General features: G+C 29.3%; 1 protein-coding gene across 1 annotated transcript; it reads right to left on the bottom strand.

Annotated features, from left to right (window-relative positions):
• Nucleotides 1–12,693: 12,693 nt before the first annotated feature.
• On the bottom strand, nt 12,694–14,333 carry LOC125854956 (uncharacterized). The gene has a single exon (XM_049534567.1). The coding sequence runs from the start codon at nt 14,284–14,286 to the stop codon at nt 12,817–12,819; it is 1,470 nt and encodes a 489-aa protein (XP_049390524.1). The 5' UTR covers nt 14,287–14,333; the 3' UTR covers nt 12,694–12,816.
• Between the last annotated feature and the right edge of the window lie 7,432 nt (nt 14,334–21,765).

Below are 21,765 nucleotides of genomic sequence, written 5' to 3'. Positions count from 1 at the left end.
GACAAGTTCTTTACATGTGATTTTAAGTCTATAAAAGTTTCTTTTTAACACTTTCACTCATCATAGTTTCGTCTCGTAGAGAAAAAAAACATTGAAAAAAAGAAGATTAAGCATGTATAATTTTCTTTTAGAATCTAACCAAAGTATGTTGTGACATGATAAAAGAAGATGTTTCTTGGTAAACAATATGGACAAAACATCAAATAGAAAAATGAAGAAAATGGGGACTACAAGGGGAGAAAGTGCGTAATCTCATAAGTAGAGTACATAGTTTTACTCCTATTTTGTCAAGATGTATGTAGAGGTAGATTTCGATAGAACCTCGACTCAAATAACGTATCTTAAAATCAAGTATGAAAAGTAACTACAGTAATAATAAAGAAGTCGTGCTAAAAATAAAGGAGAAGAGAGTGGTAGTCTACATGTAAAGATGGTAAAGGAAATAATAGCAAAGAATAGGAAAGGAAAATGATAGTACTATAGAAAAGAACTCTTTACCGATTATGCACTGTAAATTTAAATTAATCAAGCTTTAATGTGAATATCAAATACCAACCGGATGGAAAACAAAAAAAAGGAAAGAAAAGAACTCTTTACCTAACAATTATTCTTCTATAACATCTATTTAAGGTTCTGGTCCATGTATTACATCATTGTTATGTTTTGTGCTTTTATACTTGTTCTTCATCTCAAATTATATACTAATTTCTTATGACTTATCCACAACAGCTATCATTTTTGGATTATTATTTTAAAATGCAAACTAACTTACACAACTAAATTATTGTGGGCTCTCTATTGTGACAACAATATCATATTCAGCAAGGTCTAAAGAGGATGATGTGTGTACGAAGTCTTGTTCTTACTTTTATAAAGATAGAGAGATTGTTTTTAATAAACTCTCGGATCAAGAACAAAGTATCAAAATCAAGTAAAAGATAAGAGAACAATAGCAATAAGCCAATAATTGAAATGACACGACAGCTGAAGCAATATGAAATATGATAGTAGGAGAGTAATAACAACAACAGTAATAAATAAAACTAAATAACACTCGATTATCTACTAATCGTCCACCTTAATCATCGACTTTTATATCCTCTTATTTAGAAATTAAAAAGTTATTAACTCTAACGGGGAATACAGTATTATTTTATTTAAAATATTTCACTACAATTAAAAATTGTACACGTCCTTTTCTATAATTTGTCCATTACAAAGGCCAAAAATAGTTTCATATGAGATGGCAACACCAAAATTTAATTTATTTATTTTTGTGATTGCTCATATGTCCACGTTGGCTAACTTTAATATAAAATAAAATCTCCAGAAATTTCATCAATTATTTGATTTAAGGTAGGCCAGATACTAAATTATGTGGCTTTTGTATGATTGATATTCATTCAAATATTATAGAAAAATATTGAGAATATTGTAAAATGAGAGTAGTAGTATAGTACTAGTAGAAAACACTACATCCTCAATCATCATCTATTGGCAGGTAGGTGTAGTGTCGTGGAATGATAAGTACTTTTTTTATTTCTAATAAGAGGTTTCATAATTAAATCGTATTTCATAAAAAGAGCTTTGATTACCTTCAAAGTGGGATTTTCGATTTTCTCGCCTCGAATGTAATTAAGTTATTCCTAAAATGAGTATCACACGCTGGATGAGAAACAAAAAGAGCCGAAGAGCTTCATAGAATACTCGCAAATATACACATTTTTATATATTTAATAGTAAAAGGCATATTCAAGATTCAAAATGAATAAAATCGATCTTCAATTTTTTTAGTATTAAACTCATTATACTTATAAAATTAGCGATTATAAAATTTTAATACTAACAAAATTTCATTTTTTTTATTCAATTGGTTTTAATTTGTCATTATCAGCAAGGTCTATTAAAATATTAAAATCTTGTGGTCACATAAAGAATTTGGAGTTTTGTTCATTATTCAAATTATTGTTCATACTCCAATTCATAAAAGAAATTCTCATATATAGTTATATATTCTTCATGTGCAAACAAATTATATATATTGGAGGCTCAAAGATACCTATTTTTTTTTGGATGTTTATCCTTCTCTATCATCACCCACACCAAGAGAATTTTTATTTTTTAAGTAAAAAAAAATATAAAAAAAATCCACTAAAATGCACAAAATAAAATGGAATTATGAAAGGGTAGGTAAATTGTCCCATGTATATGTACTTGGCAATGGTTAACATTTTTTTTTTTATATAATAGAAAAGGTCATGTTTGAACTTCATAGCTTAACATTATATATATACTAGAAATAGGTAGCCTGTGCTCTGCACGGGCCTAATCACTATTATTTGAAATTCGTAATTTTTATTTATGATATTTATAATTTTTTCCTACTTATAATATCAACGATCTAACATTAACATTAGAAATTAAAGGAAATTTATGGATAAAAAGATCGAGAAATAATAAGCAAATGTATTACTTAATTAATAATAATAAAATATGATAGAATTTTGGATAATTAAACCAAAAGTTTAAATTTAAATCATAAGTATATTTACTACATTTTAGGCAGTACTTATTTAGCATGATTTTTTTATAATGTAAAATAAGAAACATGCATAATTAATATATGTATAAATTATAAAAAATTATACTCCATATTATTTTATGTAAGATAGAAGCTGGAATATTAAAATAGAAATAAGTAATAAATAAATAATTAAATTTTCAGGACTAATATTTACTTGAAATCACATAGTTAGCATATCAAGGTTTTTTTTTTTTCATATTTTATCCTCAACATTAATTATTGATTTCAAATTATTTTTTAAAATATGTAATTATACATCAATTAATATGAATATTGCAATGAAATAGTTATATTAATAATTTAAAAGGCATATAAATTTAAAATGAACAAATGGAATAAATTGCAAATATTCACTGAGTCCACAATTGCAAGGAAAATGGACAGTATTCAAGTGGCTCCAATATTTTTTGCTATGTAAAAATATGTATTACTATATAAGATTCAAGTGGGCCCCAATATTTTTTGCTATGTAAAAATATGTACTAGGAGTACTATATAAGAAATACAATTGCAAATAAATAAGAGTGGGCCAATTTTGTTTGAAATGTGAATAAGCAAGCAAGCATGTTAACGGAGTGTTGCTTGCTTATTCACATTTCTTATATAGTAATATATATATATAGAAGTGCATAAAATATAAATAGTTGTTTGGAGGATCGTTATTTAAAGAAAAAGATTTAAAAAAATGAATCCTACGAAAGCCAAGATTGAAGTTGTCGATATTGACTAAATTTTAAATAGTTTTTTAAAGTTGGATATTCACACGAAAGCGTTTTACGTCTTATAAAAAATTATATAGTTCGAATTTAAATTAGTCGAGTAAGTAGATTATACGTATCATATCATATATATATAAAGAGAACCCTAGACTTGCCTACGTGGCGCCACCACAAACAAGGATTCTCTTTTAATTTATTTTATTTCCAAAACTAGCATTTCCCTTTCATGAAAAGTTGTGATTTTTATGAAAAGTTGTGACTTTTATGAAAAGTTGTAACTTTTCCAATGAGTTGTGATACTTCTAATAAGACCCAAAAACATTTGTTCACATGACTACCCTTTGTTGTCTATAAATAGAAGAATTTCCTCTCATTTTAAAACAACAAAAATTTTGAATTTCTTCTTCTTCTTATTCTTCTGAACAATTAAATATTTGTGTACTTTGCTCCTGTTGAATGACTCACTGACACCATTGTTTTTGTATCAATACACTGGTGAATAAAATTGTTCTATCATGAGAGGATCAATTCCTTTAAACCTCGGGTACTAGAGGGGAATAATTTCCTTAAGGGGCACTGTGCATTCAGTGGGATCGATTTTTTCCATTGTGTTTCATTCTATTGTTACAGATCCTGGTATGTTTTTTACCGTCATTAATTTATGCTTATATTATTAATTGTTATTTTTTAGTACATTCTTTAAACTTTGTTGTTTATGTTTCTGAAAAATTATTGTTATACGTATTTGTTAGTACAAATTAAATAACAAACGTTAATTGAGTATTCAGGCAAGTTTTCTCTACTGGAATTGTTGAAGGTACAATAAAAAAAAAGCCCTTACAAATCTCTAATTTCTCCACCACCAACGTCATTCCTTCACATACAAGGATGAGATTTTGTGTTCTTTATAAAAACCTTTGACGGTTAATAACTTTGCATGCCCATATTTTTGGGGTTTTATGTTGTTGTTATCTATTTTTACTAAATTTTATCATCGGATATTATTAGTACGTTAAGAATTGAAAGTTGATTGAAATGTTAATCAATTTTTTGAGGTATGTTATTTCAAAACATGAGAACTTTTCTGGTTAGAATAATTTGTTATCATCATTGAATATCTCATAGTTTATTCCCTTTTGATGTAAGTTTTTTCTCGTTGTTTTGTTGTCTCCTTAAAATTGTATTGATTATTTTTCGTTATGTACTTGATCTCACTTGGACAAAACTTTCGCCCTTTTAATGTTTTTCTTTTTTCCTTCACATTCGGCTCTTCTAAATATTTTTGTTGTGAGCTATGACTATTTTTGGCAAGCTTAATTTGAAGGATATGAAACAAAACCTGCTCTAAATAAAAGTAATATCTTAAGCTACAAAAGATATGTCTATTAACATAGATTTGTTGTCATTCATGTCCCAAGTCATTGCTGAGCGTTTGAGTTATCTAGGTTATACTCATTTTTAGTTTTTTAATGTTCAAGAATATTTATTTAACGTAAGTCTAGAATCCAACATTTTGATCTACTTGTACTTTCATAATGCAACAATTATACATACATATTTCTGAAAAAGTCGTAAAGTTGCATTGATGAAGCATCTAGAAGGGCCTTCAGAGCAACAATTTAATGAAGAATGAATTTCTAAAAGGTCAACAATATTATTTTGCTATTGTTTCAAATTTATTTTTCTCCTTCTATAAATATTTGTAGAGTAAGAAAGTAACAATAACGAAAAGTGGTGAACGTTTGACCTAAGACAAGTAGATTGTCTCCAAAAAAATTTATTTATGTTTTTGTGGTGTACATTTTTAACGGTCTTAACTTATTTATAACTAATATTGATTATCGAAAACTTTCACATAATTTTTTTTTCACAAGGAGTTATTCTAACAATAAAATTATCTGATTCTGTATTTTTCATGTACAAAAAATAGAAAAAAATGATGTTTAATCGCTACATAAAAACATCACTAAATTTTAACAAGACACTTATATCATCAAACATATATTATGATAAATTATGTAAAAGATAAAAATGATTAGATATGAAGATATTTTTAATCATTCATTATATATTTACAATTCTTGAGATATGTGATAATGTTAAATCATTTAATTTTTGTTGAAATGTTTTTAAAATCTACTAAATTTTTTTTCTTATAACAGTCGATTATTGAAAAGGTTGTTCAAAAGCTTAGAAAAATCATTTATACCTACGCGAAGCGCGAGTAAATTACCTAGTCGAATAATAATAGAACAGAGATACGTGGCGGTCATCAAATTACATGCAATCATACAATCAATTAAATATAATAAGGACTTTGGTATTACGTATTAAAATTCTCTAACATGGTAGAAAGAATCTTCTTCCCAAACAATAAAAATAAGAAAATAAAATCAATAATCATCTCTTTATTTTATATATATATATATATATAATATGTTATGTCATAATCATGTATCAAAATCAATATTTAAAAATTTGATAAGTACGGCATTTGATTTGAAACTTAAATCATAGGGCTTAAACTATATGCTATTTTTTCTAAATTTAATTGAAAAATTCTGATTAACCTGAAATTTAGTGGATCCGTTAGAAAAGATTTGATGACCAATATTTATCATATTCGTCATATCAAATATTGTTTATTATTGTATTTTGGAGTCATGAAATTCAAATTTATGAATTTGTTTTTTTCCCATGTGTATTAGTATATGTTGATTTTTCTGAATTATGTTGGCGACTTGAATTAGCCTGAAAATTACTAGGTCCATCAAAAATGGTCTGGTGATCAATATTTATCATGTATATTTGACGTGACTAACATCAGTTATTTAGTCATTTTGAGTCATGAAATCCAAGTTCATACATTTTATTGTTTTTTCGTGTGTATTAATATATATTGATTTTTCTCAACTTAGTTATCGTACTTTAATTGACTTGAAATTTAGAGTATTCATCGCAAATGGTCTGACGATCAATACGCACCATGTTCGTAGTGACAAATGTTGTGTATTTTGCCGTTTCGGAGTCATGAGATTCGAATTCATGAATTAAATTGTTTTTCATGTATATTAACATGGCAAAATATTATTGGTTCCTCCAATAAAATCTTTTAAAAGATTTATTTAAATTTAAATCTATGACGTGTCCATAGTTAGAACCAATATATAATTCAACTAGGACTGCTAATTAGAATTATTTTTTTATATTGTTTTTGTTATTTATTTCTTTGAATGTTTTCATGTGGGGAAAGCCATATAAAATCTTTACGATTCTCAATTATTTGAAGCAAAGTGGGACATAAATTATTTTTTGTAGTTTACTATAATAATTTAAAGGGAAAAGGGTCAAATATGCCCCTAAACTATTCGAAAAGGTCTAGATATAGCTCCCGTTTAAAGTTTGGCTCACTTGTGCCCTAGCAGTCCAACTTTTCGCATAGATATGCCCTTATGGGAGTTAGTTGGTCTGCTAGACATATCTAGCTCATTTTCCATTTCTTTAAATGTCAAATGGAATTGCCACGTCATTTTTACATTACCACATGACATTTATATGAAAAGGTAAAGGAATCAATTATGCCCCTAAAATATTCGGACCCATAAACACCTATCCGACCCATAACAAAGGGGTCAATTATGGCGACCCTAATCTGACCCATAAATCAACCCCTCTTTTAAATAACTTATCCGACCCGTATCAAATCCCTTCTTCATTACCATCAAATTAGCACGATTTCATTTCAAAGCTAGGGTTCTTGAGTGTTCTCAAAATGAAATCAATGGGGGTAATAAGGGCTCTCAAGAACCCTAGCTTTGAAATGAAATCGTGCTATTTTGATGGTAATGAAGAAGGGCTTTGATACGGGTCGGATATGTTATTTAAAAGAGGGGTTGATTTATGGGTCGGATTAGGGGCATAATTGACCCCTTTGTTATGGGTCGAATAGGTGTTTATGGGTCCGAATATTTTAGGGGCATAATTGATCCCTTTACCTTTTCATATAAATGTCATGTGGTAATGTAAAAATGACATGACAATTCCATTTGGCATTCAAAGAAATGGAAAATGAGCTGAATATGTCCAGCAAACCAACTAATGCCCATAAGGGCATATCTATGCGAAAAGTTGGACGACGAGGGCACGAGTGAGCCAAACTTTAAACGGGGATATATCTAAACCTTTTCGAATTGTTTAGGGGCATATTTGACCCTTTAAGATTATTAATTAGCTAGATTAAAATCCATCTTTAGTGCAATTGCAGTTCAGTCCAAGCGGTTGAAAACTTGATTAATGCAATATCTATATAATTAAAGTTCTCGAATTATGGTAGGATAATTAAGATTTTTTTTGTCTTTAATTAAAAATATCAGATATACGAATCCTTACTTTTGTTTAAGTTCAACTTGAGTCAACTTTTAAAAAGGGTAGGAAAAATGAATTAACAACACATTGTGATAACTTGATTATTTGATAAATTTTAATTGAAGTCCTTGCAATATTTTTAAATATATTGAATTTTTTTAATTAATTTAAATGTGCAATTTTAATCCCTTGTAATTGCTAATCATTTTACCATTTGATTACCCATATGTGATATAAAGTGTGTATTATTACTCCACATATAGGAGGGTAATACAACAAAATAACAGTAATTACAACAATAATAACATATCAAGCGTAATTTCATAAGCGAGGTCTAGAAAACATAGAATATACGCAAGTTTTATCCTTACCTTGGGAGGTTGAGAGGTTGTTTCTTATAGATACCCCCGACTAAAGGTAAAACATTTCAAAGAAGTCCGGATTATTTATTTTTTTAGCAAAAGTAAGAATCCATAGCAAAATATTATAGAAAGCATGATAAAAGATTCCGCAGAAAGGAGCAGAACAAAACAATATGATAATTGATGCACAACAAACCACAAGAGTAATACTATGACAATTAGCTAGTATAGAAAAATAAGCGAGATAACGTACTACTACATACTAACTTCTATCCTAATTCAATCTCTTGCAATAATATACTTTTAAGAAACAATCCAAATATTACATATTTCCTACGTAAAGAGACCAAAAATACTATAAAAAACATGACAAAGCATTCTACAAAAAAGAACAGTGACTACAACAAAATAATGTGATAATCAAAACACAACAAACTACAAGAGTAATACTACAACAACTAGCTAGTATGAAGGAATGAGCAAGATAACGTTCTATTATCTACAAACTGTCTATCCTAATTCAATCTCTTAAGATAATATACTTTTAAAAACAATCCAAATATAACATATTTCCTAAGTAAAGAGACCCAAAATACTATTCTCCCAAACAAAATTATGAAGAAAGATATGTTAGGGACCATTATTTGTTCTCTTCTTGCTCAATGTCAACTTCTTTTTTAATCCACTCAAAAAAAATCAAAACTTTTTTTGAAAAATCTATTTTTATCCCAATTTCTATGGATGATGTCTCACCCAACCAATAAATCTTCCTCCTCAATATTTCCCACTTGGACTAAAAGTGCCAATAAAAGAATTAAAACAAATTGGACCCCACCAATTACATGCACACTCTAAAAAGCCAAAAATTATAAAGTGTTAATATTCTTTTTATTTTATTTTATTTTTATTTTTATTTTTAGTATTTATCTTTTATTATCAATTGAGTGTTTGAAATGTGGCATAATTATGACTGTCGGTAGCTATTGGCTATTTTTTTTATTTCTTGGATATAAATATATATCATGAAGCACTCATTAGATTTGGCATCCTAGGCCAACACTTTAGGAAAGAACAAAAATAATAATCGAGCAAAAGAAATATGACAACTAATTTAGAACTTGGAAAAATTTCTCGAATAGCTTGTTTGGATGACTATTACGTATTGTTTTATAGCATATGATGTCATATTATATTATATTATATTTATAGTATTATTTTAATAAATATAAAACATTTGAATGGATTGTATCGTTATTCCTCGTTTCATAGTGGCACACACCAATAGTTTGAAGAAAAATGTTCAATATTAGAAAAAGCAGGGGACGAGGAAAAAAATGAGAGTAAAGGAGGAAATACAATTATTAAATAATGAGTAAAAGTAAAATGTGAAGTCAATAAGGTAAAGACGCATGAACTCATGCCAGATCAACCGTTCAATACTTTTCTTTGTTATCTAACAATAAATTTAACAATATGATATAATAAAATGTAAGTAACAATAAATAGATAATGTATTTAAAGTAATAATAGGACAATAGTACAATATATAACAAACATCCAAACAAGTTATAAATCGGTGAATAATGAGTTCACTTCTTTATTCTTTTTATTTTAATATAATTTTTTTATTTGTAGTTCGATTCGAATTCATGATGTGTCCTAGCGGGTGATATAGATAGATATATTTCAAATTTAATCTTATATATAGTGTGTGATTTTTCGACGAGGGGAGTTCAGATGAATCCCTTCCACCTCCGGCCCTAACCTTAATTAGTGCTTAACTAGTGCTAATTAGCCATAAAGGTGTTTAACAATATATTATTATATTTCCTTCACTTCTTGTGATTGTAGTTTGACCTAATTAGCAACATATAGCATGATAAGCATCATTTATAATATTAAAGTTTGTGGGATCAAGGAAATAGTTAAATTAATATATTGAAAGTTGACTTGGGTTGTGCAAAGATTTGATCAGTAACAATTAGTATTTTAATTTTCTAAAACTTTAAATAAAATATATTTGAGATGCAATTAATTTAATAGAGTTTGCGTAATCAAGGGATAATTCTTTTGTTAATCTCGATGACTAAATAAAATAATAATAACAATAATTTAGATCATTCGAGGAAAGAGAGATCAGCATAGAGAATAGTGAAGTTTAAAAATACAATTTATATATTTTTTGTTTTACTTATTATTTTTTTTAAGAGAAAAAGGTATAAATAAATTATTCCACTTTTAAATTTGTCACTCGTAAATAATTAGGATCTTATTTACTTTGTCATTATAAAAATAAGTTATATATGCCCTTATTTCTTAAAATATATATTTTCATCTTAGATACTTAATCATAATAAATTAATAAAATTTTATCCTTTCTCTTTATTTAATTTCCTATTTTTCTTAAATAACTAGCAAGCTCCTTTAAATTCTCATTTTATTTCTCAATTGCTGGGCAGTTTGAAAAAACAATGAAACATTGGATTATACTCTTAAAAAAGTAATTTTAATTATCCGAGTATTTAAAATTTCATGTTAAAAATAAAGAAATCTCATTCATCCTTCCTCGCTCCTGCATCCCTTGATGGGGGTAATAAAGTCTTGTTTGTTTGGCTGGATAAAGCTGTAAAAAGGTATGAAAATTAAATTAATCACGTTTACTCCATTATTTTTACCCATATTATTTTCTTTCTTTTTCTCCTTTAATACATTTTTAGTCAAAAAAGTGGGGAAAGAAAAGGAAATAAAGAGGGGAAAAAATAGGTGGATATGTGTTTACATAACACATGGTTTCAATTAATGTATTTCCCATTTCCCAATCACCAAAGAACCTCAGCTACCTCACATTCCCTCCATGACTTTTTTTTCTGCTTTTCGAAACGATATTTGATTGGATACAAAATTTAATAATTTAAAAATAAATTATTTATAATTTTCAATTTATTGTAATCATTTTTTGGTTGTAAAACTTTATAATTAAGAGTAAAACTAAAAGATTAAAGTAATTTATTTTTTATTATGATAAAAAGAAACGAGTATAACGTAAAATGTAATTGAGGGAGTAATTATTTTCAATTTATCGAATATTGATATAAATGCTAGTACTTATTTTCTAAAATGTCAAATATATTTGAAAATGTTAACTTTATGTTAAAATCATAATCTTATAAGTAGAATAATTTCTAAATTTTTTAGGATGTTTTAAAATTAAAAGTGATATTTTTTTAATTTATTTTTTTAAGTTTTAGGGGAAAGGGCAACAATGATTTTTTGAGTGGCGGGAAACAGTCATAAGTAGTTAGTTAAATTAGTTTTTGTAAATCCATGATTGAATCATGTTATAGAAAAAGAATGGTAATTATGGTGTTGATTAATTTTCATGTATTATCATTTGAATGTTAATACCATCCGCAAATAATGTAATGAAATAGTTAGAATCTCTACACTTTTATTTAGAATTTTAAGGTTCAAGTTTCAAAATGATAGAAGACAAACTGATGAAATGAGTCAAGGAGAGTGCACATGAAGTCTTAGGCAAATTCCTCATATGAAAGGTAGTGAAAAGTGAAAATGAAAGACTGGGCATAAATTCACATGGTACATATACTTTTGAATTCGACGATAGCATAGCCCCAAGGAAAAAGTTCGTGAAGACTGTTAGAGTGGGTAAATGTCTCACATTAGTTGCAGAATGAACTGGTAATCTCCTTATATGAACTTGAATAATTTTCCCCTCATGAGCTAGTTTTTAGGGTTGAGTTAAGACCAGATGTCATATCTTTATATGCTATCAGAGTCAGGTTCATCCTCGTTTAGACTCTCGATCCATACTCCAATTGGGTCTGGGTGTGAAGGGGGTGTTAGAGTGAGTAAAAGTTTCAAATTGATTGGAAAATAAAATGGTGATTTCCTTATTTGAACTTGAGCAATCCTCCCCTCACGAATTAGCTTTAAGGTTGAGTTGAACTCAAGTATCATATCTTTACAAAAGCATGTAGGGCTAAAGCTAGCGAGACAATATGTGTCATGAAGTTGGATAAAACAAAAAGCCTCGAAGTAGAATTAAAGCTATAGTTAGAGTTCTATAAAATGCTAAATACTTAAGACTGTCCCTCATTAAGAATAACAGCAGACTTTCTGCCAAAAATAATAATTTATAAATGCCAATGCATTTAATGGAAGTAGTTCCCTTCACTAAATTCTGCAATTACTCTGTACATATTGGAATAGTTAAATTTCTTCTCTAAATTAATTAACTACCAACAGAAATTTCCAAAAAACAAAATAAATTATAAAAACAGCTGGTGTTATGCAAGTCCTAACCCTAAATAACTAAATTAGATCAATTAATAGCCAAGCGATCTGATTAGATGTGTGGGACAGAAGATTCATAATACCTGTTAGAGAGACTATAAAATAAAATAGAAAGAGTCTAAATCGATCCCCTTTTCTTTATCGCTTCCCACAAGTCACGAAAGTGTCACTAAGTAGCCTGTCTATCCTCTCTATGAGAGTGAGGACGAAGACACTCGCTTTCAAAGACTCATTTCAGTAAAAATTTTGATAACATTACTCATAATATCGCTTATTTTTTTCTCCTTGTCTTTCTTCATAATAATAAGTAACGTAAGAGAACAAAAAAAAGTAAAAAAGATATTACAAGTTCAACACTAAGATCAAAATATTATTTAACAAATTGTATTATGAACAAAATATTACAAAACCTCTCCAAAAAATACAAAAAATATATATAAACCTAGGATATTTTCTCTTTTTCTTTTGACTACTAACAATCACTATAAGCTATAGAATCCAAAGGAGTAGAACATAAATACTTCTTAAAAACATAACTAATATCCAAATTACTATTCCCACGCCTAACAATAGGAAATTTCGAAATAGAAAATGAACTCGATTTCGAGTTCGAGTTCATCAACCCGGTGAGTGAACTCAGTTCATGAGTTGACTCACCCGATACGATCAAATTCACATTCTTCAACACAAACTCATTCGAAACGAGTTGGTTGAACAATGTTGACTCGGACACCAAGTTTCTCTTCTTATGTTGCGTTATAGCTCGAACGATTTCCGTTAACATCGCGTTCGCCAATCGTCTCACTCCACGTACCCCACCGAATACGAACCCCGAGTTAACGGGTTTTTTCTCCGAGTTCTTTTTTCGAGTAGGTAATGTGGTTAGTATAACGGACTCCGGACTACGATTCTTGAGTTGGCTAAGTGAGTCACCGAGTACGAGATGTTCCTTTACATCTACTAAAAGGACATGTTTGTAATTTCTCCGCACCCGACCCAATAACATCGGGAAACAAGCCCATCTTCTTAAACTCATTGGAACATGATCCAAGAACCCGGATAACGAGTTCTCCGGGTCAAGTTCACCCATATCAAAACCCACCACCGAGCCATAACTCATCCGAGTTAGAGTTAACTTGGTTGAGTTACCAAAATCCTCATAAAGCCGGATTTTCTTACCCCAAATGGGTTCTCCACTTTCCTTCTCTTTCTTACTCGAAATCACGAACTGGGTCGGGTCAAAACTTGAATTCATAAATCGGGTCGGGTCAGAACTTGAGTTATAATTCTTCTTCTTTTCCTCCTTATTGTATTTGTAGTAGCCATTGATGAGCTTCAAAAAGGACTTGTTCTCTTCAACAATGGCGTGATCAAATGAGCTTGATTTCGATGAAAATACGAATAATATATCTGACTTTGAAGTGATTCCGGATCTGTGCAGTAGTCTGAGGAACATTTTCAGCTCGATCTCCGTTACGGATTCGATTACATGAGCTACGATTAGGTCATTCATAGCCCTTGTTCCTCTTCGATACAACGAACCCATACCTTGCAATGCAGGTGGGAAAATCACTTTCTCTTGGAATTTAAGATTTGGGGGTTTTCGTTTTTGATTTAACGAATTTGTGGGTTCGAAAGTTGAGAGAGTGAAGAGTAAAAGAGTGATGAAAATCAACAATACGCAAATTGAAATTGTGGATTGTGCTTTTGAGATGAGATGAGATGAACTTGAACGATTACGAATTGCATTAATCGATTTGAATGAAAATGAAGGCAACAATGAAGAAGATGAAGAAGAAGACGAAGAAGAAGAATTTGTGAAAGAGAAATTGGGGTTTTTCTCTTCTTCTTCAGGGAAGAATATGAAGAGAAAACCCATTCCCCAGTTTTCACTATTATTGGTGTTGTTTACTTTGGATTTTGGTGTAAATCCCATACCCATATTATCACTTTCTCTCACATAAACTCTCTCACTTTCTCTCTCTAGATTTCTCTATTTTTCTCTCTCTATAAGTTGCTTTCAATCTTCCACCTCCATGTATATATATATTTATGGAAGTTATGTCTATGAAGTTTCTCTATTGTCTCTTTCTACAATGGTGTAATTAGTGATGGAAATGAATGTAGGGACTTGTAGGTGTAATATTTATCCGATTTAGAATTTGAAGTTTATAGATTTTTAGATTAATATTACTCCAATTAGAATAGGATTCAAAATTTAGAGTCCTCATATTTTTTTTTTGATTTATTTTGATTCAAGTTATATTTAGAATTTGATGGCAATAGATTTCTAGATTAATTTCTATTAGAGTAAGATTCATAATTAAAAGTAAAGTTGATTTTATAATTGGGAGTTTTTAGATTTCATAATTAATTTTGATCAGAGTCGAAATCATAATTTAAAATTTGGAGGTTACTAGATTAATTTTGATTGATGTTGAATTTAGAATTTGAAATCGGTAAATTTCTTGATTAATTTCGATGAGAGTCGTATTAAAATTTTAAAGTTTATAAGTTTCTAAATCAATTTCAAGGAGACTCTAAATCATAACGTGGAGTCTATAGGTTTTTGGATTAATTTCTATCAAAGTTGAATTCAGAGTTTGAAGTTTATATATATTTTTAAATTATTTTTGATCAACCTAAATTCAGAATTTCAAATTAATCTTAGAGTAATATTAAATAATAAAAAATTTACTGTTATATAATTTTAAAATATTTTTATTTATTTTTTAAAAAATTATATATAAAATTTTGAACAAAAACTATCAAATTTTCCAATTCATGCCTTACTTTTGTAGGGATCTATTAGGTTAATAAAATTTCTTTTCCACTAAAAGTAACATATTCTATAAAGTTTTGGTCATATTCCAATTTAAATATGGTAAGTATCATAAAATTAATCAATAAAAGTAACTTGGATGTTGTTTTATATGAGGTAACGAATTAAATTATTTGACATGATATCAAATAGTTCAAAGATTCTAAATTCGATCTTTACTGTCATCTATATATCAATAAAATATTTGTATGTAATCCACATGTTAAAATTACTTCTTTAACAAAAAAATATATATTTTCCCCCTAAATTGTTGCTAAAAATTTCATTTGACTTTTGAAGTGACAATTTTGGACATATAAGTTTAAAAAAACAATATTTTTATTTCAAAAATCAAAATTAACATTTTATTGAAAGAATAATTTGTCAAATTAAAATTTTAGAAAGGACAATTGTTGTAATAATGAGTAAACGGTGGGGCTACTATTAAAGCGTCGGTGGACAGAAGGGCAGATTTTAATAAATGAGAAAAATATGTGTATTAATGTTAATGAGTCCTAAATATAGAGGGGCTAGCCTATAGTTTGTTGACAAATTAAAAATAGTTTTTAATTATTATACATTATTATAGTACTATTTCTACTTCTGCTGCTTTAAATTCTATCAAAAGATTTACATGTTGTTATTGGTCAATTTAATTTATATGACACGAATTCGAATTAATTTGAATTCTAAAGTGAATATTGAATAATGGATAAAAAAAAAACTTATGTTTCCATATGTTGTCCTTATTTATTGATACTCGTTATATGAAAAATATACAAGTAGTAAATTCTCAGGTTGAAATATTGATATCGAGAATAATGAGTTTTTTGGTGAAAAGAATGTTAAAATTGTGGATTATATGTAAATTTGGTACGTAACATGTTCAGATATAGAATTCTCCCATTAACGCATGCCGAAAGGGAGAAACAAACAAGTTTAAATTAAGAATGGATGTGTACTTGTTTATTGGATATCAAAGAGTCATTAATAAAATTAAAATTTTTACTGACATTAGTTAATTGTCATTGGATCTAATGACGTTTTAGAATTTAATGACATTTGCAAAGAGTATTCAGTGTCACTTAAAAAAAACATATTTAGCGACAATTAAGTTATTACTGTCAATTAATTACAACAAAAATAAATGAGTCATCTAAAAGTTTAGATATTTAAGAACATTTAATTTATGCATCAGAATTGTCGTTCCCTTACATTTAAATAATAGAAGAAATGTTAATAGCCAGAGAATTATTTCAAGTATTTGTTTCTACCTAACATTATGGTAACACTTCTTTCAAATCGAGGATCTACTCAAAAACAATATCTCTATCATCACAAAAATAAAAATAAAATCTTACATACATCATATTTTTCATATTTAGTCGCGAAATTATACATGATTTGTTATTGTTGTTTCTACTTAATTTTTTTTTCCAAAGAGATCCACAATGTATGTGAGAATCAAACTGAACCTCCCATTATAGTCTTTGTCCCAATAAAGCACTTGTTTTTTTATTATTGTCAAAATGTGAATTATAAATGGTGATAATATAATGGAACTTTCCATGAAACATGTGCTAAAGTAGCAGCTACAGCTATAGTACTTTGGCAATTAGTTTTCACTGCACAATGCACATAATATGAGGTCCTTTCTTTGGTTCTTGGAACTAAACAAACACACACACATATATATATATATTTGATTGTCGTGTGGTGGTAAGTATCTTTTTGTTTCTTAACTAGAGTTCTCGAGTTCAAGTCATAGGAATGGACTAGAGTTATTACCTTTTGGTAAGGAGTGTCGGCTTTACCCTAAAGTATTGACAGTGCTTCTCAATGCAAAACTGTAGATTTGTTCCAATTGAGGTTGATGTGTGTATATAATTAAAGGAGGTAATATATTTCTTTGTGGTTAACTTATAAAGGTTTAAGAAGTACTTGCAGATTTTTTTCCTTCAAAATTTGAGTCACAAATGTCTAGTTGAATGAAATATATTATCATGTGTTTGTTCAATTAGAACATGTAGTAGTTCGAGCATCTAAATTACAAATTTTAGCAAGTTTAAGGGGTTGTCGGTGTATTCTATTACTTTTAATTAAGATTTTCAGTTTAAAATCTGAGAACAAAGTCGTCTTTAATGGTCAACGCTAACTTTATTTAGTGATATATTGCAAAGACCCCACCTACCCAACTTTAACTTCAATGACATTATGCTCGGTTGGAGGGGAAATTATATTGTCCTTCATATATGTCTACTCACTTCTAATCAATGGATGAATAGTGCAAAAAATATTATTTTTCATTTAATTTATTCGATATTCGATATTCATCAATTTATTTATTTTAAATTTGTATTATGGAGTGTTCAATAATGTCACGATCCAACCCATCGGGCTGTGCGAACACCTACTCTAACATCTAAGTAGGAGAACCCTTGATTCCCAATAATTAAAACATGCAGAAGATTAAGAAAACTAGCAGATAAAAGGAAGTTCATGTAGTATTTTTATAAAAACAAGAGTTTAAAACGACTCAAAGTTAAGACTTGTAAAGTAAATTAACTCCCCAGAGATCTAGTCTAAACAGGTACAAGAGCTACTAAAATTACATGACACAAACGCGATAACAGAGACACAGCTCCCACCATGCGGAAGGAAAATAGAAGCTGCTAGAAATTCTCTTCGTCTTCACCTAATGAAACATCACCGATTTGGATCTAGACTATGCCAAAAGGCATAGTAAGAGTAGTATCAGTACAACCACATGTACTGGTAGGCATATCGATCAACTCGAATACCCACCGCATAATACAAGAAATCAATTGGCGAAACATGCAATATGACCAATCGCTCCTCCACCTTTATATTTTGCCTATTCTTACCATTCCGGATATTAACATCAAGCTAGTTCACTTGTCTCTAACCCCTCCCTTAGTGGAAAAACCCAATTGACAACACTATCACTAACCACCACCCCGAGCCTCAACAATAATGTCCATGCCCACATTCTAATTAACAAGGATAGCACCCGGACCCTTAGTCCCCCTTTTTACCATACTACAATCTGAATTGAGACTCTACCACTCACAATTCATTACACAACCAAATATCTCCAATTGACTTACGACATCGTAATCCCTTCCTATAAGAACATAATGTACAATCCACTAATCATTCAAGAAACATGCCTAATCCTACATGATCAATAATACGAGCAATTACACATATATGACAAGTCAATGGTCCTCTAATGGAACCCAAGCCCAAACTGTTAGTGTACCGGTACATGGTACCCGTTTCAAGTTAGCGTGCCGGATCGTGACACTCGTTCCAATATTTATATCGGTACGTGGCAACTGATTCATGTTTATGTCGGAACGTGGCAACCAATTCAAGTTAGTGTGTCGGAACGTAACATCCGATCCATTCATCAAGCCACAATCACAATCACAATCATAATCACAAATATATTCTCATAATCATACAATCAAGTCATGATTCATGGCATTCGATTATTCATCTATCCTCATTTAAGACTAATAATTCAACATTCGCATACATACATGTATCATAATGAAGCAAGAACAAACATATATCACATAACAAGAAATCACAACCATCACCTACACGACTTACAACATACAGTCGAATACTCAAGTCCTTGACATGCATTGTTTTATGATCAATTCTGTAGGTTTGCTACTACCGTTACACTTTACTTATACACACCCATATCATCTAGCCACCTCTTAACAACACCCCACAAAATAGGAAATCACAACTACTCCCAAACCCTAACTCACGAAAGATAGGGACTTTTGTCTACGGTATACGACTAATATCACACTTAGGAATATACGTATCATCAACCCTTTTTCGGTGCACAAAAAGCGTATACATGGATTTTACCGTCAATTTCAACATACTACGCAGTGAATAACATATTTATAACTACTCAATAAATAAACCTAGCCTACCTAGGCGCTAAGATGCTGCACAGATTTATAGCTTCAGTTCAGGTTTCTGGGCGACAAGACGGTGAATTTGGCCAAGAATCCGCAAGTCATCGATCTCCTTACGCTAGAACTCTCTTCCTCATTCTTTCCCAAGCCTAGAGCAGCTTTTGGAGGGTTTCTGGGGTGAATTACGTCTAAATTAGGTGTTTTTGAAAGAAAGAGAAAATAAGATTTTGCGTTATTTACATTCTAACTCGCCCATCCCGCTCTAGCGGCTACTTACTGTTAGGGTTTTTCCCTGATTTTCTTACCTTATTTGAAGTTTATTTTTTCCTAAAAGAAAAGACAAACCATTACCATAAATGTTTTTACTTTTTTCTGAAATGAAAATATAATTTTCTTCCATATTTGGTTTATTCTTTCCTTAGAGGAAAAATTAGGAGATCAATAAATTGAAGACCCCTCTTCTCATATCAAGAACACAATAGCTTCTACAATGTAGACGTTTAAGAGTTTAGTTTATGGGGAGATTTATTCTCTCAATAGTTTTAATATTTTTCTCTTATATTAGTTTTTATATAATAATAATATGTTTTTAGTATAAGTTTTTGCCGTCTGATTTATCAACCATACGATTTGCAATTGTACGCTTCCGCATGACGCCCTAATCACCCTTCAGAACCCAACAAGTGGTATCAGAGCATATGGTTCAATGATCCAATGGTTCAACAAGATTGAAGAAAGACTCAAGTGGTTTCAAATCAATTTGCAACAAATTTGATGATAATGACAATTTTTGTCAAGCTACAAGTGGAGAAGAAGTTTTAACCATATTTCAACATATCTGTTGCTGCAATTTTTAAAAATAAAAATGAAATATTTTAAAACCATTTTTAACCCATATATTTTAAACTTTATTTTTAATCATGGCAAGTAGCAGTGATGAAAACTATGTGAAGAACAAAGATTATCATGCAATTGAAGAAGACAGATCAAGTTTTGTCAAGAAAATCCAGCCAAAAGGGGAAATTTGTTAGGGTTTTGTCCTGATTTTCTTACCTTATTTGAAGTTTATTTTTTCCTAAAAGAAATGACAAAACATTACCATAAATGTTTTTACTTTTTTATGAAAGGAAAATATAATTTTATTCCATATTTTGTTTATTCTTTCCTTAGAGGAAAAGTTAGGAGATCTATAAATTGAAGACCCCTCTTCTCATAACAAGAACCCAATAGCTTCTACAATGTAGACGTTTAAGAGTTTAGTTTATGGAGAGATTTAATCTCTCAATAGTTTTAATATTTTTCTCTTATATTAGTTTTTATATAATAATATTATGTTTTTAGTATAAGTTTTTGTTCGTCTGATTTATCAAACATATGATTTGCAATTGTACGCTTCCGCATGACGCCCTAATCACCCTTCAAAACCCAACACTTACCCCGTTGTGGCATTGCCGCCCTAGCGGCATCTGGCCCACCCTGACGGGACAATGGCCCCAACATTTTCTCAAAATTTTGTTTTTCCTAAATAACGATGATTCGGATCATTACAAATAAGAGGAAAACGTTTCAAAAAAAAAATCATTCCTAAAACTCTCACAAACACACTTACATGATTGTTATAACATGTAGTGCGGTGAAAATGAAATGATAAATATCACTTCATTATTTATCAGATGTTTAAAATTTGCGTTCTGAGAACGTAAACCTTTTCATCATCAAGAGCTAACTAAACCACACTCCTTAATAATATACTTCTTATGACATAAATTTAAATTAGTCAAATCATTTTTCAATATTGAAGGAAAACTTTCTTTTAACAGTGTAAATTTAAATTAATCAGATCAATAACTAATCACCAATCGAAATTCTTGCAAAGAAAAGGAATTGCTTTCTAAGGTTTTATGACATAAATTCAAATCAATTTGATTAATAATAACTTTTATATCTTCTATTAAAAATCTATGATGTTAATTTAAATTAGTCGAATCGGAGAAAAAAAGAACTTTCTATTAGGAATTAATTAGGACTTAGGGAATTATATGATATATTTTTTTGAGATAATATTTGGCCACTGCTATTATGTAGTTGAAATAGTAAATATTCCACCTATAGTACAACCAATTATATTGTAAGCAGTACTGTTACAATGCACCTTCCGCTCCTTTATTACTCTCACATAAAAAGTCACACTATGTCTACACAGTTTTATTATTTTTCAAATTCGATCTTTTTGAAATTAATTAATTAAAATTAATATTAAAAAGATTACTTGAGAGTCAAATTATTTTCTTTTAAATAAAATTATATTCAAAACTTAAATTTGAGACTCCGACAAAAATGGTGACTAAAATTTATTTCTACATCTCAAAAAATGTACTAAATTTGTACTGCCAATTTCTAGCCATTTAATTCACACTTAAATGGTCCTACGGTAGTAGGCTCTGAATAAAAAATTTAGAATCAATATGTTCAGAATGAGCTGTGTATATTAATTATATGTTACAGAATTTTGTATTATTTTTGGACATATAAATGTATAATACGTAATTCGAGAGTTTAACTATATTCACAAAATTTGTACTTTATTTGTGAAGCTTGATTCATCATGTTGACACCCTCTAGTAATGCCATTGAG

This window comes from Solanum stenotomum, chromosome 2 (genome assembly GCF_019186545.1).
Source record: "Solanum stenotomum isolate F172 chromosome 2, ASM1918654v1, whole genome shotgun sequence".
In the NCBI taxonomy this organism is placed as follows: domain Eukaryota; kingdom Viridiplantae; phylum Streptophyta; class Magnoliopsida; order Solanales; family Solanaceae; genus Solanum; species Solanum stenotomum.
Note: the sequence above shows the minus strand (reverse complement) of the source record. Positions and strands in the feature narration are given on the sequence as shown.